Source organism: Bos mutus, chromosome 10 (genome assembly GCF_027580195.1).
Source record: "Bos mutus isolate GX-2022 chromosome 10, NWIPB_WYAK_1.1, whole genome shotgun sequence".
In the NCBI taxonomy this organism is placed as follows: Eukaryota; Metazoa; Chordata; class Mammalia; order Artiodactyla; family Bovidae; genus Bos; species Bos mutus.
This window is the reverse complement of record NC_091626.1, coordinates 97,031,021-97,053,540: the sequence shown is the minus strand read 5'-3', so window position 1 is coordinate 97,053,540 and position 22,520 is coordinate 97,031,021. Positions and strand designations below refer to the sequence as shown.

The window sequence follows — 22,520 nt, the reverse complement described above, 5'->3', positions numbered from 1 at the left end:
CAAGACTATAAGCACACACCATAAAACATGATGAAGCCTCTTGATGGAAGTGAAAGAGAAGACTGAAAACATCAAGCTTCTTGATTAAAGTGAAAGAGGAGACTGAAAAAGTTGGCATAAAACACAACATTCATAAAACGAAGATCATAGCATCTGGTCATCATTTCATGGTAAATAGATGGGGAAACAATGGGAACAGTGGCAGACTATTTTCTTGGGCTCCAAAATCACTGCAGATGGTGACTGCAGCCATGAAATTAAAAGACGCTTGCTCCTTGGAAAAAAAGCTATGACCAACCTAGACAGCATATTAAAAAGCAGAGACATTACTTTGACAACAAAAGTCTATCTAGTCAAGGCTATGGTTTTTCCAGTAGTCACGTATGGATGTGAGAGTTGGACCACAAAGAAAGCCGAGCGCCGAAGAACTGATGCTTCTGAACTGTGGTGTTGGAGAAGACTCTTGAGAGTCCCTTGGACTGCAAGGAGATCCGACCAGTCCATCCTAAAGGAAATCAGTCCTGAATAGTCATTAGAAAGACTATGCTGAAGTTGAAACTCCAATACTTTGGCCATCTGATGCAGAGAACTGACTCATTTGAAAAGACCCTAATGCTTGATTCAAAGATTGAAGGTAGGAGGAGAGGGGAAGACAGGATGAGATGGTTGGATGGCATCAAACTCAAGGGACATGAGTTTGAGTGAACTCTGGGAGTTGGTGATGGACAGGGAGGCCTGGCGTGCTACAGTCCACGAGGTCGCAGTGTCAGACACGACTGAGCTACTGAACTGAAAAAACATGACTTTTAGAACAGAGGTGGCTGGTGGGCTACAGTCTATGGGATCACAAAGAGCTGGGTGTGACTGACAGACTGAGCACGCACAGGAGGGCCTTGGGCAGAATGTTAGGGGCTGAGTGTTGGTGTCTCTGCCCCCATTCAGATGTTAAAGGCCTAAGCCTTTCTGTGTGAAGGTGTCTGAAGGCTGGGCCCTTGGGGGATAAATCTGTTTAGGTCCCAAGGGTGGGGCCCTTTTGATGTGACTGTGTTCAGTCATATCCAACTCTTTGTGACCCCATGGACTGTAGCCCACCAGGCTCCTCTGTCCACGGGGTTTTCCAGGCAAGAATACTGGAGCAGGTTGCCATTTCCTCCTCCAGGGGATCTTCCCAGACCAGGGAACTAACCTGAGACTCTTTCTTGTGTCTCCTGCACTGGCAGGTGGGTTCTTTACCACTGTGCCACCTGGGAGGCCCTTGACGTGACTGTTGTTGTTTAGTCATTAAGTCATGTCTGACTCTTTAGCAACCCCATGGACTGTAGCTTGCCAGGCTCCTGTCCATGGGATTTCCCAGTAATCCCAATAATACTAGAGTGGGTTGCCATTTCCTTCTCCAGGGGATCTTCCCAACCCAAGGATCGAACCTGCATCTTCTGCATTGGCAGGCAGATTCTTTACCACCAGGGAAGCCCATCTGATCTTAGAAGAGCAGGCAGAGATCCCCACTGAGGAAAGGCCACATGAGCATACTATGAGAAGTGTCTGTCTACAAGCCAGGAAGAGAGGGTCCTCAGGAAGAGGGTCCTCCCCAAGAACTGAGCCTGCCAGCACCTTGATCTCGGACCTCCCAGTCTCCAGAATAGTGAGAAACAAACATCTGTTGTTTAAGCCACCCTATCTATGGTATTTTGTTAGAGAAGCCTGAGCTAAGAGAGAGGTAAAGGGACATAATGCATATAACCTACTCTCAACTGGTTCAGGAAAAAAGAAGTGTGTGTGTGTGTGTGTGGAGAGAGAAAATAATAGGGAATTTTCTTCATGAACCATTTGTGAGTCAGCAGCAGTTATAATGTATCTTTATTTTTTAGTACTTCAGTGCGTACTTCTAAAAACAAAGACATCCTCTTACCTAACTACAGGACAATTACCAAAATCAGGACATTGCTAGAGTACTAATATGGACTTTATTTAGATTTTGCTAATTGTCCTAAGAGTGTCTTTTATAGCAAAAGAAAGATTTGGATAAGGTATTGCATTCTCTTTCCTTTCAGAAAAGAAAAAAAAAGGAGGGGGATTTCATTGTAAAATAACTAGAAGGAATAATCCTGAGCAGAGGTTTCAAGAATCCCATAAAAGCAAACAAAGCAACTATGCAATGAAGCAATAATGAGGAAGTAATTATTGGAAAATGGAACCCTACATTTGTGATATAAACACAAAATCACAGAAGCATGATTTCTTTTAAAGCAAACACACACATTCCCACTGAACGTGACAGCAGGGGGACAGGACCTGCCTTAGCACCACAGAATGTGCCCACCTGGAGGAGAGCTTGGGACAGACACTATTTTAAAAACTAAAATTCAATATGAACCACCCATTACGCCTCAGCAATCAAAGGACTGTTATGTCTTTTAAATGAACCCTATTCATTTCCAGCAATATGCTGTGTTGTTCCTTAAAAATCAGTTCTGCTGAAATGGTCTTTTCTTGGAATTTTCCTGCAATGTACTAGCCTCTCTTACTGCCTACCACACATACTAGAGAAAATAGTTTGGAGCTTTACGCCCATAACACAAGCTATGCCACACTCTGAACGTGTTATTTCCAGAAGTGTCCTCATTTTGAAAAGCAGGGAGTCCACATTTTTTTTTCTTGCAATCAGGATAAACTCCTGATTTCTGGATTAGTATCTCAGATGGAATGGACTAAGAAATGCTTCCAGAGCCAGCTGTATTTTCACATGACCATATTCCTCTTGCAAACTCCAAGTATGTACGCTCTGCGTGATTTCAGTCTGCGGCTCCCTGTGTGCTCTGGGCAGTGGTGCTCTGCACGGGAGTTCCTATCGTCACCCACTACCCGCATCTCTGTAGCAGTCCTCTGTCTCCAGATAAGCATCAAGGTAAGACAGATGAATGTCACAGGAGATAGTGTGCCAGGGCGGGTCTGCGCAAATCTCACATCTTCCCTGAGGTCTCTCCCACCTCTACCGTGTTCTGCGCCTGTAACACAGCGCTCGCCACCCTGGCTTTGTAGTAGCCGCAAACTGGAAAGGCCACCAGAGTCACATCAGTCTCCCTTTTCTGGGAATATTCCCTCACAGCAGGGGTGGGCGCCTGGTGGTCACACCTGTGCAGTAGGACCCGATTTCCTGGCTCCCAACTGGCTGGCACAGGGGTAGGCACCTCTGCCAAAATGAACCTGTTAACTCTCTCACGCGGGGATTTAAAATTTCATTGGTGAAGGAGTCTGAAGGGCACTGGACTGCCAATATCCTGGGGAAAAGGTCCGCACCCGCCGCAGGGAGTAACTCCCAGCACTGCGTTACTTCCTGTCATTTCCCCTTTTCTGAGTGGCTCGTCAACGCCTCCCCACCCCTCCTTTTGCTTGCATACTCATCATCCTGACAATAAGTCGCCTTTTTGTTCAGTGAGAGTCAGCTGCTATCAACTGAAAGAAATTTAACAGACACAGATTCTGTGTTAAAAATATTTTAGAACTTTTTCCCTGCACTTACTAAAATAGTTTTTTGTATGTTGGCACAGCCTGAAAACTTTTAGGGCTTTAGCAAATTTTAAAAACTGGCTCCCCACGTTATCAATTCTGTGCATTTGGAATACTGCTTACGATCTTATCTAGGATAAGGGATACCTGGCTTAACATCCTAAGTACTTACTTCTTTGTATTAAGGGACATCAGATTCTAACTGCCTGCTGTAAGTAACCTCTCCCCACATTCTCATTAATACACATGATGACAGACCCCCCCAAAAAGGCGGGAAAGTCAGAACTAGCATTTTTTAAAAGGACAGCAAATCAAAGAGGCCATAAATCAAAATTTAGATGTTTGTCTGCTAAGTTTGTCTAACTACAGAGAACATGCTCATCACCATTAAATAAGACTAATTTTCCACGGGAGAAAAATCACAAAACAAAGGGCAAGTAATAGGTTATTTAATACAAGATTTCAAGGAAACTGGAAGTGGAGCCTAGGAGCCTTGACGTTAGCAATGAAGTCAAGCCTGGATCTGGAGCTGGGTGAGATCAAGTCGGGCTCACTGGTTGGATAACCGGTCAGCTCCACCAGGGCTGCCTTTTGGGCAACCCCAACCCAACTACTCAGGGTTATCATCCAGCTATGGTGGGCAACCAGGACCCACAGCCGCCCCTTCGCCCCATGGAGCCGACAAGGGCCCGGTACCAAGCTCCCTGCCAACCCCTCCCCCACCTTCCCCAGGAGCACCTCCAGCCTCAACAGCATAGAGCCCTTGTGGCCAGATAGCCTACGGCCAGTTTGGCCAAGAAGATGCACAGAATGGGCCAAGCTCCACTGTCCAGATGCACAGGCACCCTGGGTCTCAGCCATCCGGGTCAGCCCCATCAACACTGGTGGTCAGCCAGCCAGCTGGCTTCAGCCCTCTGGCCCTCCCCTGACAAAGGCACAGGTGACTGCTCACCTGGCTGGAATGCAGACGGGCAGGGCTGTGGCCCTCCCACTGTGAGGCTAGGCTATGGCCCACTAACATCACTGCCCCTTAGTGTCAAGAAGGCTCCCTAACCCTGGTCTGTACGGCTCCTACCCTCAGGGCCACCCTGGGGCCCAGCCTCCCCAGCAATCTGTCCCACCACAGGCCTCCAGCTCCACACTCCGAGCTGGATAGCCAGAGCCAGCCCAGTCATGTGTCCTCCTCCCCTCTTCAAGCTCTGCCCCCAACATCCAAACGACTGGCCCCCAGGACCACAACCACACATGCACTCTTCCCAGAAGCTAGGCTACCAGCTGCAACAAAACGGTTCCTGTGGACCAGCCGGGGGCCTCGGACCAATTATGAAGTCCCTACCCAGGAGCAGCCACTTTCATAAGGCAGCCAGGGCTTCCCAACCACTGCCTCCTAAGTACTTGGACCCTGATGCCATCCCAAGCCCTACTGAGGTTACTGAGGATGACAGGAACAATCGGGGTTCAGCGCCATCTGTTACTGGAGTACGGGGCCAGGTGCCACCCTTAGTCACCACCAACCTCCTGGTGAATGACCAAGGGAATGCAACCCCCGATACATCCGATGCACAACCTACACTACCCCGTGCCCATCTGACATGGTAAGGCTCAGGTGCCCCGGCAGCTGTCATCAGGCCGCCGGCAAGGCTGCCCCCAGAGGAGGCTTCACTGTGTATCACTCACCATGGGGAACCGGGCCCTTAGCACTGCAATCACTGCAAACCATGTGTGTGCCCCTTGGTGTGGTTCCCTGAGGGAGGGAAAAGCTTCCAGTGCTGTTTAGCAGCTGTATCAGTGATGCTCCCCCACCCCCAGTGTTCTCAACATCCGGCTCATACCAGCAAATATGTGGGTGCTTATGATGGTCTTGAGCTATCCCTGGGCTCTTACAAATTCTTGGCCACTGTGGATGACTGCAAGAACACCAAGTTCCCCAGGACTTTTGCCTTCATCTTCATGACTGACGTCTCCTATAATGGCACCAGGAGTGGTCCTGTTAGGCTCCTTTGTGAGCAGCTCAAGGTACTGTTAGACTTTCTGCCTACGGAGGGTGGGCAGAAGAGTCAGCGATCCCCATTGGCTTCGTCACCTGTACTAAGGTGCTCCACCTGTACCATGCAGAGAACTCACTGGCCCAACTACAGATGATGGTTGTATCTGATGTGGGTAACATGCTGGATGGCTTCCTGGTCAATGTCAATGAGTCTTGGGCAGTTATCACGGCTTATTGGATCAGATTCCAGAAAAATCTGCAGACACAAGGGAGACAGAGACAGTATTTGCTCCAATTATCCAGGCCAGAATGGAGGCTCTGAAGGCTGCCGAGTGTCCAGGGAAGCTGTTTCTGTTCCACACCTGCCTGCTCACTGCAGAGGCTCCAGGGAGACTGAATAACCGAGATGACAGGAAGTTGATCAGCGTAGACAAGAGGACTCTATTTCAGCCTCACCCAGGTGCCTATCAGATCCTGGCCAAAGAATGTGTGGCCCAAGGCTATGGTGTAGACCTTGCTCTCTTCCGGAGCCTGTGTGTGGGTATGGCGATGCTCTCTGCAGTACCCCAGCTCACTGGTGGCTCTCTGTAACATACCTGTTTTCAGGTGGAGCATGACCAGCAACGGTTCCTTAGAGACCAAAGTCAGGATCTACAGAAGGTCATTGGCTTTGATGCTGTGCTGCGGGTCCAGACAAGCACTAGTGTCCATGCTGTAGATTTCTCTGGGGCTTTCTACATGAGTGACACAACAGATGTGGGGCTGGATGGGGACAAGATGGTGACTGGGGGTTTAGGCATAACGTTTGGCTCAATGAGGGGAGTGGAGCCCTGCAGTGTGCTCTGCTCTACCCCGGCTGTGCAGGGCAGCCACGGCTCTGCATCCACAGCCTGGGGCGGGGCGGGGGGATTCTGAATAGCCCTGTGAAGATTATTGCTGACGCTGTCATCACTCGGTGTGCCCAGATGTTGGCCTGTTACAGAAAGAACTGTGCGAGCTCCTCCTCTGTAGGACAGCTGATCCTTTCCAAGGGCATGAAGCTGCTCCCAGTATACCTGAACTCTGTGTTCAAGAGTGATGTCCTGGAGCTGAGGTCACTACTGATGGCCATGCATAAGTCCAACAGCTGGTTACCTCCATGGACGTGGCTGAGACCAATGTCTTCTCCTACCCTCAGCTCCTACCGTTGGCAAATTCTCCCATTGAGAAGACCACTAAACCAGTAGTTGGAGCATCTAGAGTGTCTAAGCAACGGGGGTATTTATTTGCTGGAGAATGAGCTCAACCTCTTCCCTGGTGGGAGCGACTGTCCAGCAGGGTGTTGTACAGAGCTTCTTCCGCATCACCTCCTTCAGTCAGACCACAGTGGTCGGATGTTCTGCCAGTTTTGGATAATCTGCTGTCCAAGAAGGTTCGAGGCCTCACTGATGGTCCGAGGGCACAGAGATGAAGCTTATCATGGTGAAATGAGAGGACAAGCTGGAGATGCAGTGCAACACCTCCCAGTGAAAGACAAGAGCCTGAGTGGGGGAGGATCCCATGGGGACCTTCTCTGTCACAGGCACAAGGAGGTTCAGACAGCGACTGGGCTAGAGCACATGGGTAAACAGCACAGGGTCCAGGCCAGCCTCCAGAGAGTACCAGGACAGCAGAGAAACTGGGACAGCTCCACAGCTGGCAAGTCACATAAGCTGACCTTAAAAGAACGTAAGGGACACCTTCACTCTGGGCTCAGGTACCCGACAACTCTGCCATGCCCTGCTGTTGGAAGGGGCCTTTATCCCTTTACATTACCCTCCTGTTCCTGCTAATCCTGTTGTGAGGAATGCAGTTTCTCAGCTCACTCTATGTGATTTGGTGTTGGGGGCTTTGGAGCCACCCAGACCCTCGCAATATTACATGTCCCTTTGGACCAGCCTCCAAGAAGAGAAGGGCAGGTGAGGAGAGTAGGGATCTCAGGGAGAAGGGCAGCTAATTCAGCCGTGTTTCATCAACAACTTGCTATGCTCGGGATAAACACACACACATGCACAAGAGCAGGGTATAAACCACAGACAGTGGAGAGAAAAGTGGTCAGTCTTCTAGGGTCTAGAAGTCAACAGCCAACTCACTCACTGAGGGGGGTTGATTAGCTTCTCCTGCAGTAACTGGTGATCCCTTGGTGGAGAGAGGCACATTATCAGACACGAATGGGCCCGGGAACAGAGCTGCAAAGTGTCCTGAGACCCGGGAGAGGCATCAGCCTCCTTTCCAGCTGCAGAGTCCCCAACGCTGGACGCTTCTGCAGGGAGCCTAATCACCAACTTGCAATACCTCATGGAGCCAGCCCACCTCTCACTCTGAGCCCCTGCTGGAAACACCGCTCTCCAAGCTGGAGGCTGACAGGGAGAAAAGCAGAGGTGGCTAGCCTTTCCTGCCAGGACACAGTCTCTCCACAGGCTTTGGTAACGACAGTGCCTGATGGTTATCTTCTAGGAAGACCTGGATGGGGCAGCACAAGGGCCGGGCTTGACAGTGACCAGGTTTGCCTGCTCCCAGCCTGGGATACTCCTGCTCTAGACCTCCCATTTCTCTTCATTAGTTTATTTTTCACTGCATCTTCAATTTGTAAAGAAATAAAATTAAGTAGGGAATTCCCTGGTGGTCCAAGGGCCACAGAGCAGCTAAAAAAAATAAAATTAAAAAAAAAAAAAAAAACATTTTAAGAAAACTGATCGTTTAGAGGAAGGAAAAAAAAAAAAGACACTCCAGTTAGAGCTTTTCCTCCTACCATACTGTGGAAGAAACAGCTAAGTGGCCCCTGTATACATTCTCTTTAAATTCCCTTTAGCGATGGACGCTCTTCAGTTTTCTCTGGGTACAAGGCTGCCCAGCTACATACCACATTCCCCAATCTCTCTTGCAGCAAAAGACAGCCGTGTGAGGAATTCGGGCCAACAGGAAGTGAACAGAAATGATGGGTATACCAGGGCTGGAGTACGTCCTTTCAAACAGCAAGTGCTGCTTTCCCTCCACTTTCCCACCTCTCTGCCTGTGGCCTGGAATGTGGTGTGGTTGAAGATGTTAACTGAAGACAGCATCCTCAAAGACTGCAAGACAACAAAGATTAGATCTCACACCCTACCTACTCAGGACTACCTATCTCCCGATTGTAAAGAGATCGTCTCTACTTTATTTTTTTAAACGTCACACTTATAGCAACAAAAACAAAACGAAAAAATCAAAAACAACACTGAGACTTTTGCTTCCAAGTTGGAGTTAATAGGTAGAGCCAAGCCATCACTTTCACAGAAAACCTAGATAAAACTATATAGATTACTCAAAACAAGAAGTAGTTTTAAAGACAATGAGAAACTGTTTTCCATGCAAAGAGGACAAGGTGAACTAAGATTCCAGAGAGGGAAGAGCCTTTCCTTAGTGAGCTAAAATCAGTGGTCATTTTCTCTCCTCACGGTATTCATAGAAACTGATCATGAACAGATCATAACTAGGCTTGCCATGGGCAGAAGAGCTCTACCAAGGAAGAGAAAAACCAACAGAGTTTATAAGAGCTATATAGGTTGGTGTGAAGAGTCCTGGATATGTGACCAGTTTTCTGCACAGGACATTTATCAAGAGCTGGAGAAGCTAGGGAGATGACTAGAAAGGTGATGTGCAGTCAACCACCATCTTACCATGCTACGGAGGCAAGGTCACGATAGAGGGAGGAGCCTGCAACACACACACAACGGACCCCATCCTTGAGACACTGTCCTCACAAGAGTGAACCGAATCTACCTAAAAACTGCCCAGCCCACCAAACTCAAGACCTGGTTAGACGGAGGTGCCCAGGCCCTTCCCATATCTGTAAGAGAGCAAATGGTAAAAGGCCAAAAAAAAAAAAATGACTTTAGTCTCTGCTGGTCCTTTATTCATAACAGCCAGCAACCAATCAAAAACCCCTGCTTTCCCAGGAGGCTGGGAGAGAACAGGAGCACGACTACGAGAGAGAAGGCGCAGCACAGAGTAGCTTTATATTTCAGTACTGCTGGTCTTGGGACATGTGTTTCCCTGGTGGCCCAGTGGTAAAGATTCTGCCTGCTAATGTCGGAGATGTGGGTTGGGAAGGTCTCCTGAAAAAGGAAATGGCAACCCACTCCAGGACTCTGGCCTGGGAAATCCCATGGACAAAAGTGTCTGGAGGGCTTGAGTCCATGGGGTTGCAAAAGAGTACGACACAACTTTGTAACTAAACAATAACAACAAAGTCTCGGGGTATCTCTCACACCTTGATCCCTCCCTTTAATTTCATGTCCCCAGAAGTATAGAATCCTCCTGTTTAATTTTTTTTAATATTTCTAAAACTGCAAAAATAATTTTTGGACATCAGACTCTGGGAACCCAGAGCCCCCTTTCTACCAATGAGCTCAAAATCATCATGATCATCTCATTCTTTTCACTCATTCAGCAAATATTTCATTTCTATTTATATGTAAAGATCTATACCCTGTATTTGATGATGCAAATAAAAGGTAGTCCTTTTTCAAGTCCTCAAGAATTCTGCAATTTTAAGAGAAAAAGAAGACAAAGATCATCATGATTTTTGAGATAAAAGAGAATAGAGAAACTTTTTTAAAGGACACTATCTAAAGGGGTTTACATATAAATATGCAGAATGAAAACTGCACACAAAGTGAGGAGCATTTTGAGCACAAGTATTTCTCAAGTTGTCTCACTTTTCCTCTTCACATGACTAATGACAAAACCAAGGAAGATTTAAGCAATCTGTCCAGTCACAGGAAAGCTGGATTGAAAGTCAAGATGAGAATACAAGTTTCTACATTTTCCACTTACTGCCATTTCTTAGTCATATTCCCTGGTGGCTCAGATGGTGAAGAATCTGCCTGCAATGCGGGAGACCCAGATTCAAACCCTGGGTTGGGAAGATTCCCCTTAAGGAAATGGCCACCCGCTCACTCCAGTATTCTTGCCCGGAGAATTCCATGGGCAGAGGAGCCTGGTGAGCGAAAGTCCATGGGATCCCAGAGTTGGCCACGACTGAGTGACTAACACTTTCTTTCACTTTCAGTCATATTCCTGAGATATTCTATGAATCAAATTTACTTTTAATTATTTCATAGATAATATAACTTAATCTGATTGTTTAAAAATTATCAGTGGCTTAAAACTTTCACTTTAAACTCAACCTTTGTGTTCATTTTTTGCTATTCATATAATTAGCTATTTTTGCTATTCATATTATCAGCTATACATGAATTGAGACAGAAGCTGAGTTTCATTTCCCCTACTAAGAAAATGTCTGTTTCTAGGAAACCAGAACTAACACTAATTAACTTAGCTATCCTGAAAATAACCTGCTTCCTTTTCCTACATACAAACCATGCCTGTACAGGAGGCGATAAAGATATCACCCTGTAGTGTATACAGCAGAGGTCTCTAACAGGTACTTCTATCACAATCATGTGTCTGTTTTAACACTGGTTTGTCTTTTTTTTTCGGCCATGCTGCACGGTGGGATTGAACCCAGGCCATGACAGTGAAGATGCCAAGTCCTAAGCACTGGACCACCAGGGAACTTCCTTGGGTTGTCTTTTTACTGTTGAGTTAGAAGAGTGCTTTATACATTCTAGATAACAGGCCTCTTATCTGCTATATGATTTGATTTTCAAATACTTTCTCCCATTCTATGGATTTTCATTTCACTTTCTTCATGGTCTCCTTTGAAACACAGTTCTTAATGTTGACCCAGGACAATTTATCTTTTTTTTTTCCTTTGGATGCTGATACTTTTGGAGTCATGGACAAAAAAAAAAAAAAACCATGGCCTGATCAAAGTCTATAAAGGTTTACCCCTATGTTTTTTCCTAAGAATTTTGTAGTTGTAACTCTTACATTTAGGTCTTTTATTTTTTGCATGTGCCAGCTGCCCCCACACCACTTTTTAAAAAAGGTCATTCTCTCTCCCCTTGAATTATCTACTCTTGTAGAAAAATCAGTTGACCACAAACATAAGGGTTTTAGTTCTGCCCCAACCTGAGATCCCTGCACTGGCAGTGCAGTCTTAGCCACTGGAATATCAGGAAGTCCCCACAGTAAGTTTTGACATTGGAAAGGGTGAGTCCTCCAACTTTGTTCTTCTTTTTCAAGACTTTGTCTATTCTGGGTCCTTTATGTTTTCATATGAATTTTAGGACCAGATTTAAGTATTACCAAAAAATCCAGCTGATACTTTGATAGGAGTTGCACTGAATTTGTTGGAGAAGGCAATGGCACCCCACTCCAGTACTCTTGCCTGGAAAATCCCATGGATGGAGGAGCCTGGTAGGCTGCAGTCCATGGGGTCGCTAAGAGTTGGACATGACTGAGCGACTTCACTTTCACTTTTCACTTTCATGCACTGGAGAAGGAAATAGCAACCCACTCCAGTGTTCTTGCCTGGAGAATCCCAGGGACAGGGAAGCCTGGTGGGCAGCCATCTATGGGGTCACACAGAGTTGGACACGACTGAAGTGACTTAGCAGCAGCAGCACTGAATTTGTAGACCAATCTTAAGTCTTTCAATCCCTTAACATTTGGATGTCTTTGCACTTATTTAGATCATTTATTTCTTTCAGAATGCTTTTGTAGTTTTCAGTATCCAAGTCCTGCAATTTTTCTGTTGCATTTTTCCTAAACGTTTAATTCTGTTTGATGCTGTGTGTGCAAAAGCTGTGCTTTACTGGCTTTAAGGAAATTAATGCGAACCGCCTGCCCTTCCAGTTCATGCCCACTACAAAGGCAGGGGGAGGGCACAGGCCCAGAACATGTTAGAGGTGGAAGAGAGCTCAGAAGAAAATGCAGGATTTGGGGCAGACCTGCACTGGCACACAGGTCTCCTGCAACATCCACCTGTCGTACCTTGGTGCTTGTCTAAGAGACAGCAAAGTGCTGCAGAGATGTGGGTGGTGAGAGACAATGATGCCTCCCGTGCAGAGCGTCACTGCCCAGAGCACACAGGCTGTGGCTGACGGAAACCAAGCAGTGCGTGCACACTTGGAGGCCTGCATTTCTGAATTATCAATAGGAATATGGTGACATCAAAATGTAGATTTATTTTACGGCTGGCTTTGGAAGCACTTCTTAGTCCACTCCATATGAGGTAACTTCACAAAAAATCAGGAACTTATCCTAATGGCAAGGAAAAAAATGTGGATTCCCTTCTTTTCTAAATGTGCCTGCCAAAAGAAAGAGGACACTTTTGGAAATATATGTTCAGAGTGAGGCATAGCTTGTGTGATGGGAGTAAAGCTCCAAACTATTTTTTCTAGTATGTGTGGTAGGCAGTAGTGAGAGGCTAGCTCATTTCAGGAAAAATCCAAAGAAAGATCAGCCTCTATAACCAACTCTCAGGAGATGAAATCTATTGTCATTCCTAATACCCAAAGTCCTCAAAAATTAATTTAAGTTGTGAATTGTCAAATCCAGTGGCATAACAGATTAAGACAAAACTGAACGCAACCTGGTCTTGTTAACTTAGTACCTGGGCCAGTTATTTAAATGGTCTGGAATTCAGTCTTACTTGTAAAATGGAGATAATATTCACTTACCCAAGCTCTTATGAAGATCAGATAGGTAAAAAAGCCGGAAGAGGCTCTGACCACAGTAAATGGTACCTATTACTATCACTTTAAAAATTTTTTAAATTTACTTTTGGCTGTGCTGGGTCTTTGCTGCTGCACGGGCTCTTCTCTAGGTGTGGCAAGCATGGTTACTCGTCGCTGTGGTGTGCGGACTTCTCACTGCAGGGGCTTCTCTTGTTGCGGAGCACAGGCTCTAGGGCCCGCAGGCTTCAGCAGCTGTGGCTCCTGGGCTCTAGAGCACAGGCTCAGCAGCAGTTGTGGCGCACGGAAGCTTAGTTGCTTCTCGGCATGTGGGATCTTCCCAGACCACGGATCAAACCTGTGTCTCCTGCATCGGCAGGGGGACTCTGCAACGCTGAGCCACCAGGGAAGCCCCTTATGGCTATTATTATCCTTAGTTTCTCACCACCAAGCTTGTTGCTTACCCCTCCTTACTGAAACACCCTCCATTTCCTTGGGCTTTCTCACACCACTTCCCAACACTTCTCTTCCCTCCCAATCAACCTTCTTCAACAGTGGTGTGTGTGTGCATGTGTATCTTCTCCCAAGAACACTAGGATTCCCCAATATTACATCCATGGTGCTTCCTCTGCTTGCTTAATGCCCTTTTCTATCTACTTTACCAACTTCCATGGCTTCAGCCACCACCCCTTCATTCCTTCAACTAAGATCTCCTTAGTTCCTATCACAAACCAGGCACAATTCAAATAGTAAAAGCTGAGATGTTTGCTGAAGGGGCTTACTTATTAAGCAGAAAGAGGCTTATTATTTAGAATAATTCAAAACCACCACACTGGACTGGTCAGTACTTTATCTGTAGTTTCTAAAGCTTTCTAAATCATAAAAATCGTTGAATATTTTCCCCAACCTCAACGTATAGAGTAACACTGGATCACATGCATAGTCTCAGTATAACTGCATACTTTTTACTCTACTTAGAAATACCAGAAAACAGCAGACTGATTTACAACAGATCACATTCGAAAATGAGCCCCCAACACAGGGTCCCAGCCCTTTAGGGTCTTACAGTACACATGTATTATTTCTACAGTCAGAAGGAAAAACTATTTTAAAACAAAAGGAAAAATCACCACTTTAATCTTCATAATGGGTCTTGAAGGTAGTCTTAAAGACAAATGTTACAATAAATTTTCTGAGCTTGAATCAGGCAAGAGTAAAGGGTTTATTTGCTTAATTCACATTAAGTCACAAATTACAAATTATATTATACAAGTCTTCTTAGAAGCAATTCAGAAGGCAACTGGCTTTTGAGGCCACAAACCACGTATTTAATCAAGTAAGGCACACCCACTCAGAATGCGAACACAGCCTCTACCCATCCCTCTCAATTGCCTATTCTGCCAATAAACACTGCTTCTTTCTTTCAAAAATGGAATCTAATTGAATCTCAACCAATTAACTACTTGCTCAGAACACCATGAAGTTTCTAGGCCACCTAGGCCAACCTTAAAAAATGGGCAAGCCTGCCTGCCCTGAATTCCCAAGTTCTAAGATACTATATTAAGAATACCGTTGTGGGGGGGGAGGTACGGGGAAAAGAAGAATACAGTGATGTATATGTTAAATACTGGTCTCATTTCCCAAGACTTTTTATTAACGAGAATTCCTAAGTTCCTCAAATGACTCTGGAATCTTTCAGATCCAACTAGTAAGACTTGAAATGTCCTTCCTCTTGGAACAAAAAGCACTTGAAACAAACATCTAATCCCATGAGTTGTAAACAGTTACATTATTTCTGCAAAGCTTTGAGGTCTTCTGATGTCTCATCAGGCCCTGTAAAACCTAAACAGGTATATTCACCATTCTAGCTACTCCTCCAGTTCCTGTGTCATAACCAACTTCTTTTCCCAGGTACTGTTTCCTCTCAGTGGAAACAAAAGCTAGTAGCTACTTAGTAAACCACCTTTCATTAGTTATTCATTTGCCTTCTTCTAAGTAGCAAAACCAGTACCTTGTTCTTTCTACTTTATTTATCTTATTACTTACATTAAGAACATAACTTGTGCGCCAATTCCTTAAGATAAAATCTTATTTACTGGGGTAGCTAGAAGGCTGTGTCATTCTTCTAATATCTCATAAAACTATTCCTAATGGGCTGGTGATGGACAGGGAAGCCTGGCATGCTGCGGTGCATGGGGTCGCAAAGAGTTGGACACGACTGAGCGACTGAACTGATACTGAATGGGAAAAAACTTAGATTCAAACTCTCTCAAAGGCAGATCATTTTTTTCTTCTATATTGTTAACTAATTTAGGAAAGTTAAATGTGTAAATAAATCTCAAAAGTTCTTCAAAGAAATGGAAGACAGAAAAAATGTAATGTTAACAAGGAGCTTTAAAAGTAGAAACCAACAGTACTACATTTCAGGGGCAACCAAAATATGGCATTTATTTAACCAAATGTTAAATCCACAGTAATAAACTCTTGGTAATTAAGATCACTGAACACTCCAAATTGCTGCTAAGAAAATTTCCTGCAAAACCTCTAGAGGTCTTTAAAAATAGGATAGAATCATCTATCAAGATTAGTTTTAATGATATAGTTTTAATAAAGTCCTACAAATAGATAAAGGGACTGAATTACATAAACCCCTAAGGTTCCTTCCAGCTCTTAATTCTGCCAAAGCTCCCAATTCTCTTTCAAAGCTTCCCTAATACTAACTGCCACCCTTTACCTCAAAAAATCTTGACTCTCTTCTCTCACTCCCTCTGAATGGCAGAGAAGAAAAATTACCGCTTCTCTTCCTTGTGAAAACTCTTATCTACCATCGTCATTAAAAAACAGTAATGTCTACACCTTTAAGGATGGCTACTGTACAGAAAAAAAACCTAATTTTCCTGTGATATCTCTCCTTAATTCTCACACTGCCATACCACTAACACTTCTGACCACATGTGTGTGCGGGGGGATGGGGGGGACCAGTGGGGAGGGGGGCTGCTACATACCACCAAGCAATACTTTGACACAGCTGGGTGTCCTGCAATTTTTTCCCTTTTTTAAAAAAACTGAAGAATATCGCTAATTTACAATGCTGTTAGTTTCAAGTGTAGGTGTCCTACAATTTAACTCGCTTCTACACTACCAGGAGAGAGCATCAGATCCCACAGGGAAGAGTTCGGTCCGACAAGCCTGCCCTGCTCCACCCCCAACTTCACATGCCAGTATCAAGTCCAGGCTATCACCTGTGCTTCTGACCAATCAGAGGCTCTGGGGATCCCTTCCTTGTGTTTGGTTAATTCACTAGAGCAGCTCACAGATCCCAGGAAGACTGTTTCCTCACTGTTTACCAGTGTGTTATAAAAGGAGATGATAACAAAGGATATAGATGGAAGAGAGAGGCAGGCAAGGAATGTGGGGAGGGGCACAAAGCTCCCAGGTGCGCTGCTGTCCCAGCCCCTCCACGTGGTCAGCAACCCAGCAGCTCTCTGAACCCAGTCCTCTCTGGACTTTTATAAAGGCATCATCACGCAGGCATGATTGATCATTAACTCCATTTCCAGCCTCTCTCCCCTATCTGGAGAACTGGGGGTGGGGCTGACAATTCCAAGCTTCTTTTCTGGTTTTATTATTTTTGGCTGCATCGGGTCTTAGTCGTGGCAGTGGCGTTTGGACCCCGTCGCAGTGCTGGGACTCAGTCACTCCTTTGCATATAGCACCTTAGTTCCCCGACCAGGGACTGAACCCGTGTCCTGTGCATTACAAGGCAGATGTTTAACCACTGGACCACCAGGGAAGTCCCAAATCCCAAGCTTCTAATCATGACTTGGTCTTTTTTTCGTGAGCGGGGCTCACATTCAGGAGCCAAATAAGAGTCAGCTCATTAGAACAAAAGATGTTTCTATTATCCAGGAAATGTGAAACTGAGTCAGAAACTGGAGGTGGAAGACCAAATATTAGAACAAAAGATGCTTCCAGGACTTTTATCACTTAGGAAATTACATAGGAGTGGGTGTAGATACATACATATTTTTCTCCTATAAATCTCATAGCTACGGTTAAGAGAAAAAAAACAAACAGAAAATAACAAGTGTTGGTGAGCACGTGGAGAAACTGGAACCCTTGCGCACTGTTGATGGAAAGGTGAAGTGGTACAGCCACCGTGTCAAACAGTAGCTGCTGCTGCTGCTGCTGAGTCACTTCAATCGTGTCCGACTCTGTGTGACCCCATGACGGCAGCCCACCAGGCTCCCCCGTCCCTGGGATTCTCCAGGCAAGAACACTGGAGTGGGTTGCCATTTCCTTCTCCAATGCATGAAAGTGAAAAGTGAAAGTGAAGTCGCTCAGTCATGTCCAACTCCTAGAGACCCCATGGACTGCAGCCCACCAGGCTCCTCCATCCATGGGATTTTCCAGGCAAGAGTACTGGAGTGGGGTGCCATTGCCTTCTCCGCAAACAGTAGCATGTTTCCTCAAAAACATTAAACATACCATATGATCCAACAATTTCACGTCTACGTACATACCAGAAAGAACTGAAGGCATAGTTTAAGAGTTATTGGCTGACAGCGGCATTATTCACAACAACTGCAACATGGAAGCAACTGGAGTGTACACTGACAGGTGTATGGCTATGCAAAATGTGGTATATATACACACAACGGAATATTATTTGGGCTTTAAAAAGGAACGAAATTCTGATACATGCTACAACATACGTGAATCATGAGGATGCTATGCTAAAAAAAAAAAAAAAAACCAGTCACCAAAAGACAAAAAAGTGGAACGTGGAATGGTGGTTACCAGGGACTGGAAGGAGGAGAGAATGTGAAGATACTGTTTAATGGGTAGAGTTTCAGATTTACATGATGAAAAGAGTTATGGAGATGGGTGGTATGGATGGTTGCAGGACACCGTGAATTAAGTCCATTGAACTGGACACTTACAAATGGTTAAGACGGTAAATTTTATGTTACGTGTATTTTACCACAGGGGAAAAAAAAATTGGAAAACAGAACACAAAACCAAACAATAATATCTGATTGTTTCATACTGCCCTTTCTACCACAGCATCTACTGATATTTACTTAAACTCTAAACCCAAATCCAACAAAGAGGCCAGCATACACATTCATCCCTTCAAACACAGCAACGTAGACTCCTGAGAGCGTAGAGGGATCTTAGAAGTTTCTAACTTCTCTTCTGTTCATTAAAGACAAATGAGGGACGTCCCTGACTGTCCAGTGGTTTTTTACATTCCATGCTTCCAATGCAGGGGGCTCAGGTCGATTCCTGGTCAGGGAACTAGGATTCCACATGACTCAGGGCATGGCACAAAAACAAAAAAGTGGAATATGTGAGGAAATGAACTTCTATCTCAGATTTAAAAACCACATTACATTCTCTTTTTAGTAAAAGCAAGACGCAAGTCTGTGCACTTAACATCTTAGGTGTATTTTTATGGTATAATTTGCCATATTTCCCCCAGAAACTCTAGAGTGCTCTGGGGCACCACAGCACATCCCTTCAGTTAAAACAAACACAACTCTAAAAAATATTTTAAAGATATTCTTGCTCTCATGAAATTTCTTTTGCTTAAGAAAAAAACAAAGTGGGAAAAACAACACCCCACAGCCAAGTCCTCCTATTAGTATAAAAGTTAATACCTAAAGTTTTTGTCTTAAAAAAAAAAAAAGACTCACGAGAAATTGTTTTCTAGAAGGAATAGTGCAGCCCCTAGTATTCTTTGGGCACTCCACCAAACCATTCTTCCAAATACCACCTGTGTGTCTTGAGTGAAATTTTTCACTAAGATATATTAGAAAAAGTCAAGTTTCCCAATTATATAGATTTTAAATTTCATTTCAGCAGCTTAATATTTCTTCAGTGTATCAGTCAGCAATCTCTGAAGAAATGTCATGTCCACCAGTGCTAAACAATTCAGGATTATGGGACGGAAAAATCTTATTTACTATGAATACTAACTCCAAACACAAGTATGTTAAGTGAAAAGAGCACTTAAACACAAAGCACCTCTAACGTGTGAACATCTTTCTCTTGATTTCCTCCTCACTCTTAAATACCATAATGCACTTGTTGGCCTGCAATGTATTTTCCGATTTCCACCATTAGGTTTCCCTGTTCGTCTGTAACACAACAATTTTATCTTATTAGCCATTGCTAGGAAAACAACTTTTTCAATGGGCTTATAATGAGCTGATTCTTATCACTTCCTGTCTCACACAATTATTGCTTCAAAAATGGAAACAAAACTTTTTTGAGTCTGTGTATGGAGAAGGCAATGGCAACCCACTCCAGTACTCTTGCCTGGAAAATCCCATGGATGGAGGAGCCTGGTAGGCTGCAGTCCATGGGGTCGCTAAGAGTTGGACATGACTGAGCAACTTCACTTTCATTTTTCATTTTCATTCATTGGAGAAGGAAATGGCAACCCACTCCAGTGTTCTTGCCTGGAGAATCCCAAGGACGGGGGAGCCTGGTGGGCTGCCTGTCTATGGGGTCGCACAGAGTCGGACACGACTGAAGCGACTTAGCAGCAGTAGCAGAATGCCTTAAAACTTCAGGGGAGGCCAAGACTCTTTTAAGTATTTCCCCTCTAACTGTTACAGACTTAATATCTCAACAAGACCCGGAGAAACACCTATTTTCTGTTTCATGCCAGACAGTATCAGACCTATCTATTGTATTTACCGATTGGGGGAGAAGGCTGGCACATATTTATGGTAATACCAAATTACAACAGGCACATTTCCTGCTATGGGGAACAGACTACTTCTGAAAAAAAAAAAAAAATTTCCTTAATTTCTTAATGAGATTTACCAGTATTAAAGTCAACCGCAAATATCACAACACTCTTCCACCAACACTGACCTTTGATCTTTTTAACCAGCTTCTCTTTAAAAACACATTTCAGTATACCTATCAGTCCACAGAACTGTAAAGTTGACAGTCATTACTGCTTTGAATTCGGAACTTTTCAAAATATTTCAGAAATGCCAGGGCTTGGTTGGTGACTCAGCCTTGGTGAATTAGTAGACAGACTCATTGCAAGTTGTGCGTTTGGGCTCAGTCTCCTCTGACTCTTTGCGACCCCATGGACTGTTAGCCCTCCCAGCTCCTCTGTCCAAGAGACTATCTTGGCAAGAATACTGCCGGTGTTGGTTGCCATTTCCTTCTCCAGGGGATCTTCCTCACCTAGGGATGGAGCCCGCGTCTCCTGCATTGGCAGGGGGATTCTTTACTGCTGACACACCTGGACTTCCCTCATCACAAGTCATCACAAGGCAAAAAAATCCCCTTGCGTGATAGCACTCCTGCAAAAGGGTCAAAAGGACCACCTGATTCAACCTGGAGCCCGGGATGGGGCGGGGGCGATGGGGGGGGATGGGGGAGGGGAGATTCTCACCTAGGACCAAGACCATCGTGCTTTTAGGACCAAGACCATAGTGCTTTTAAGCCTCTGGACTGGGTTCACTGCCAGGTTTGTGGTCCAAAGTCTTGCTTTGCAGAAAGGGGTAAGGAAGAGATTGGGTGCGTTTCCAACTGGTACCACCTCCTAACTTTTCTTTGCCTCCTGAGGATTCTAAATGTGGTTTTCCCTGGAGGGCTTCAGAGCTTCTAGGAGGAAGCAAAACCACCTGAAAGGGCTAGAGGAGGGAGCCTCCGGAGGGGAAAAAAACAAAAAACAAAAAAACCAAGAGCCCACCAGTGGACGCTCCCAGGCTCCGAGGGGCAGGGGGCACTCCCTGCCTCCCCAGGGTGGCAGCACCCACTTCTGGCGGGATCGGGGAGCAGAAGCAGAGCCAGACCTCCCGGGTGGTGTGGGGTGAGGTGGGGGAAGACCTCAGGCGCAGAGACACAGGGGAGCCCCAGCGGCCGCCCTTGAGCCTCCGGGCCGCGGAAAGGCCGGGTCAGCGCCAGGACGCGGCCGCCGGCACCCCTGAGCCCCGCGGACGGTCACTGCGACCTCCCCGCCGCCTCTCCTCACAGGCGCCGGCTCGCGGGCACCGGGCCCCCAGGTCCCCGGCCGCCCGGTCCCTCCGTACCTGGCCGGCAGCGGCTGCGGCGGCCGCGGCGCTGCTCCTCACGTACCCGTTCCGCACCTCCCCGTTCGCCACGCAGCTGTTTGCCCGCACCGGGCGACGGCGGCAGCAGCAGCCTCCGGGATCCGGCCGCATCGTCCCGGCGGCACCCAGGCGGCTACAGGCAGACGCTCTCTGTAGGCGGCGGCCGACGGAGCGGCCGCCCCGAAGTCCCGCTCTGCGTCCCTCCCGCCTCCCCGAAACCGGAAATGGCTGCACGCCGCCGCCGCTTCCCTGCGGGGCCGTCACGCGGGGGCGGGGCCCACTCCCGCCGAAGCCTGCGGCGCGCCCAAGGCGGGGCCCCCGGGAGCTCGAGACCCGGCAGGGGGGAGCGCTCAAGAGTGGCGTGCGCCCGAGGGGGCCGCTGGCCAATCAAGAGCGGGGGAGGAGGCGGACCCTCGCTCCGCTTGGCCAGTCACGGGCTAGAACGACGCGGTTCCGCGGGTGTGTCAGGAGGGTTTGTTGGAGGGGGACAGCTTGGACCTGGGAGCTGGGCTGAGCCCAAGTCTCTAGAGCGGGTTCCCGGTTCTCCTGGACTGGTGGCGCCCTCTCTGCCTTTGCCTCCGGGGAAGTGCTCGGTTTGAGTCCCAGCCTTCTATTTAATTAGCTAATTCTTTCTTTACACGATACCTTTTTTTTTTTTTTTGACATTGCCTCACCATTCTTCAATGCTCATCCTAAGTAACACAGTTTAAGTAATAATTCACATGTCTCTTTGCCCTTCACATCTGTTCAGTTTCAGGGTTTTCTGTACAATTTCTTTTGTACAGAGAGTCAAGAAACTTGGTTTTGTTCCAGGTCTGCCAGTAACCAGAAGCTAAACCTGATTCTTTAAAATGGAGTGAATACTTCCTGCTTAATAGACTCATTGCAAGAATTCTATTAATGAGCCATTTTGCACCTTGCACCTATCACAATACTTATATTAGAAGCATTTTATATATATTTATATACATTGTTTTTCACCTATTTTTATCTATATCCCCATAGTTATTAGAGAGGAAATGGTGGTTTAGTCACTAAATCGTGTTGGACTCTTGCGACCCCATGGACTGTAGCCTACCAGAACCCTCTGTCCATGGGATTTTTCCAGGCAATCATACTGGAGTGGCTTGCCATTTCCTTCTCTGGGGGATCTTCCTGACCCTGGGATCGAACCCAAGTCTCCTGCACTGTAAGCAGTTTCTTTACCGACGGAGCTACCAGGGAGGTCAATACATGTATGATTCCAAAAAAAGTTTATGGTATTCCTTTCACATTCTACAAGAGAAAAGATGTACATACGTGAAGTAAACAAAAATGAAAGTCTGACCAAAGGCTGGAGTGATTAGGTAACAGGAGTTCTGA

The 22,520-nt window shown here is 46.0% G+C and overlaps 1 protein-coding gene and 1 pseudogene across 1 annotated transcript in view; one reads left to right on the top strand and one right to left on the bottom strand.

The window, feature by feature from the left end:
- The window catches only part of SPTLC2 (serine palmitoyltransferase long chain base subunit 2), a 100,732-nt gene extending 79,336 nt beyond the window's left edge, over positions 1–21,396 (bottom strand). Inside the window, exon 1 of the mRNA XM_070378445.1 lies at positions 21,138–21,396. Within this exon, the coding sequence (XP_070234546.1) occupies positions 21,138–21,269 (132 nt within the window). The 5' untranslated portion in view covers positions 21,270–21,396. The remainder of the gene's footprint in view (positions 1–21,137) is intronic.
- On the top strand, positions 4,753–7,323 carry LOC102273965 (protein transport protein Sec24C pseudogene; annotated as a pseudogene).
- Positions 21,397–22,520: the final 1,124 nt, after the last annotated feature.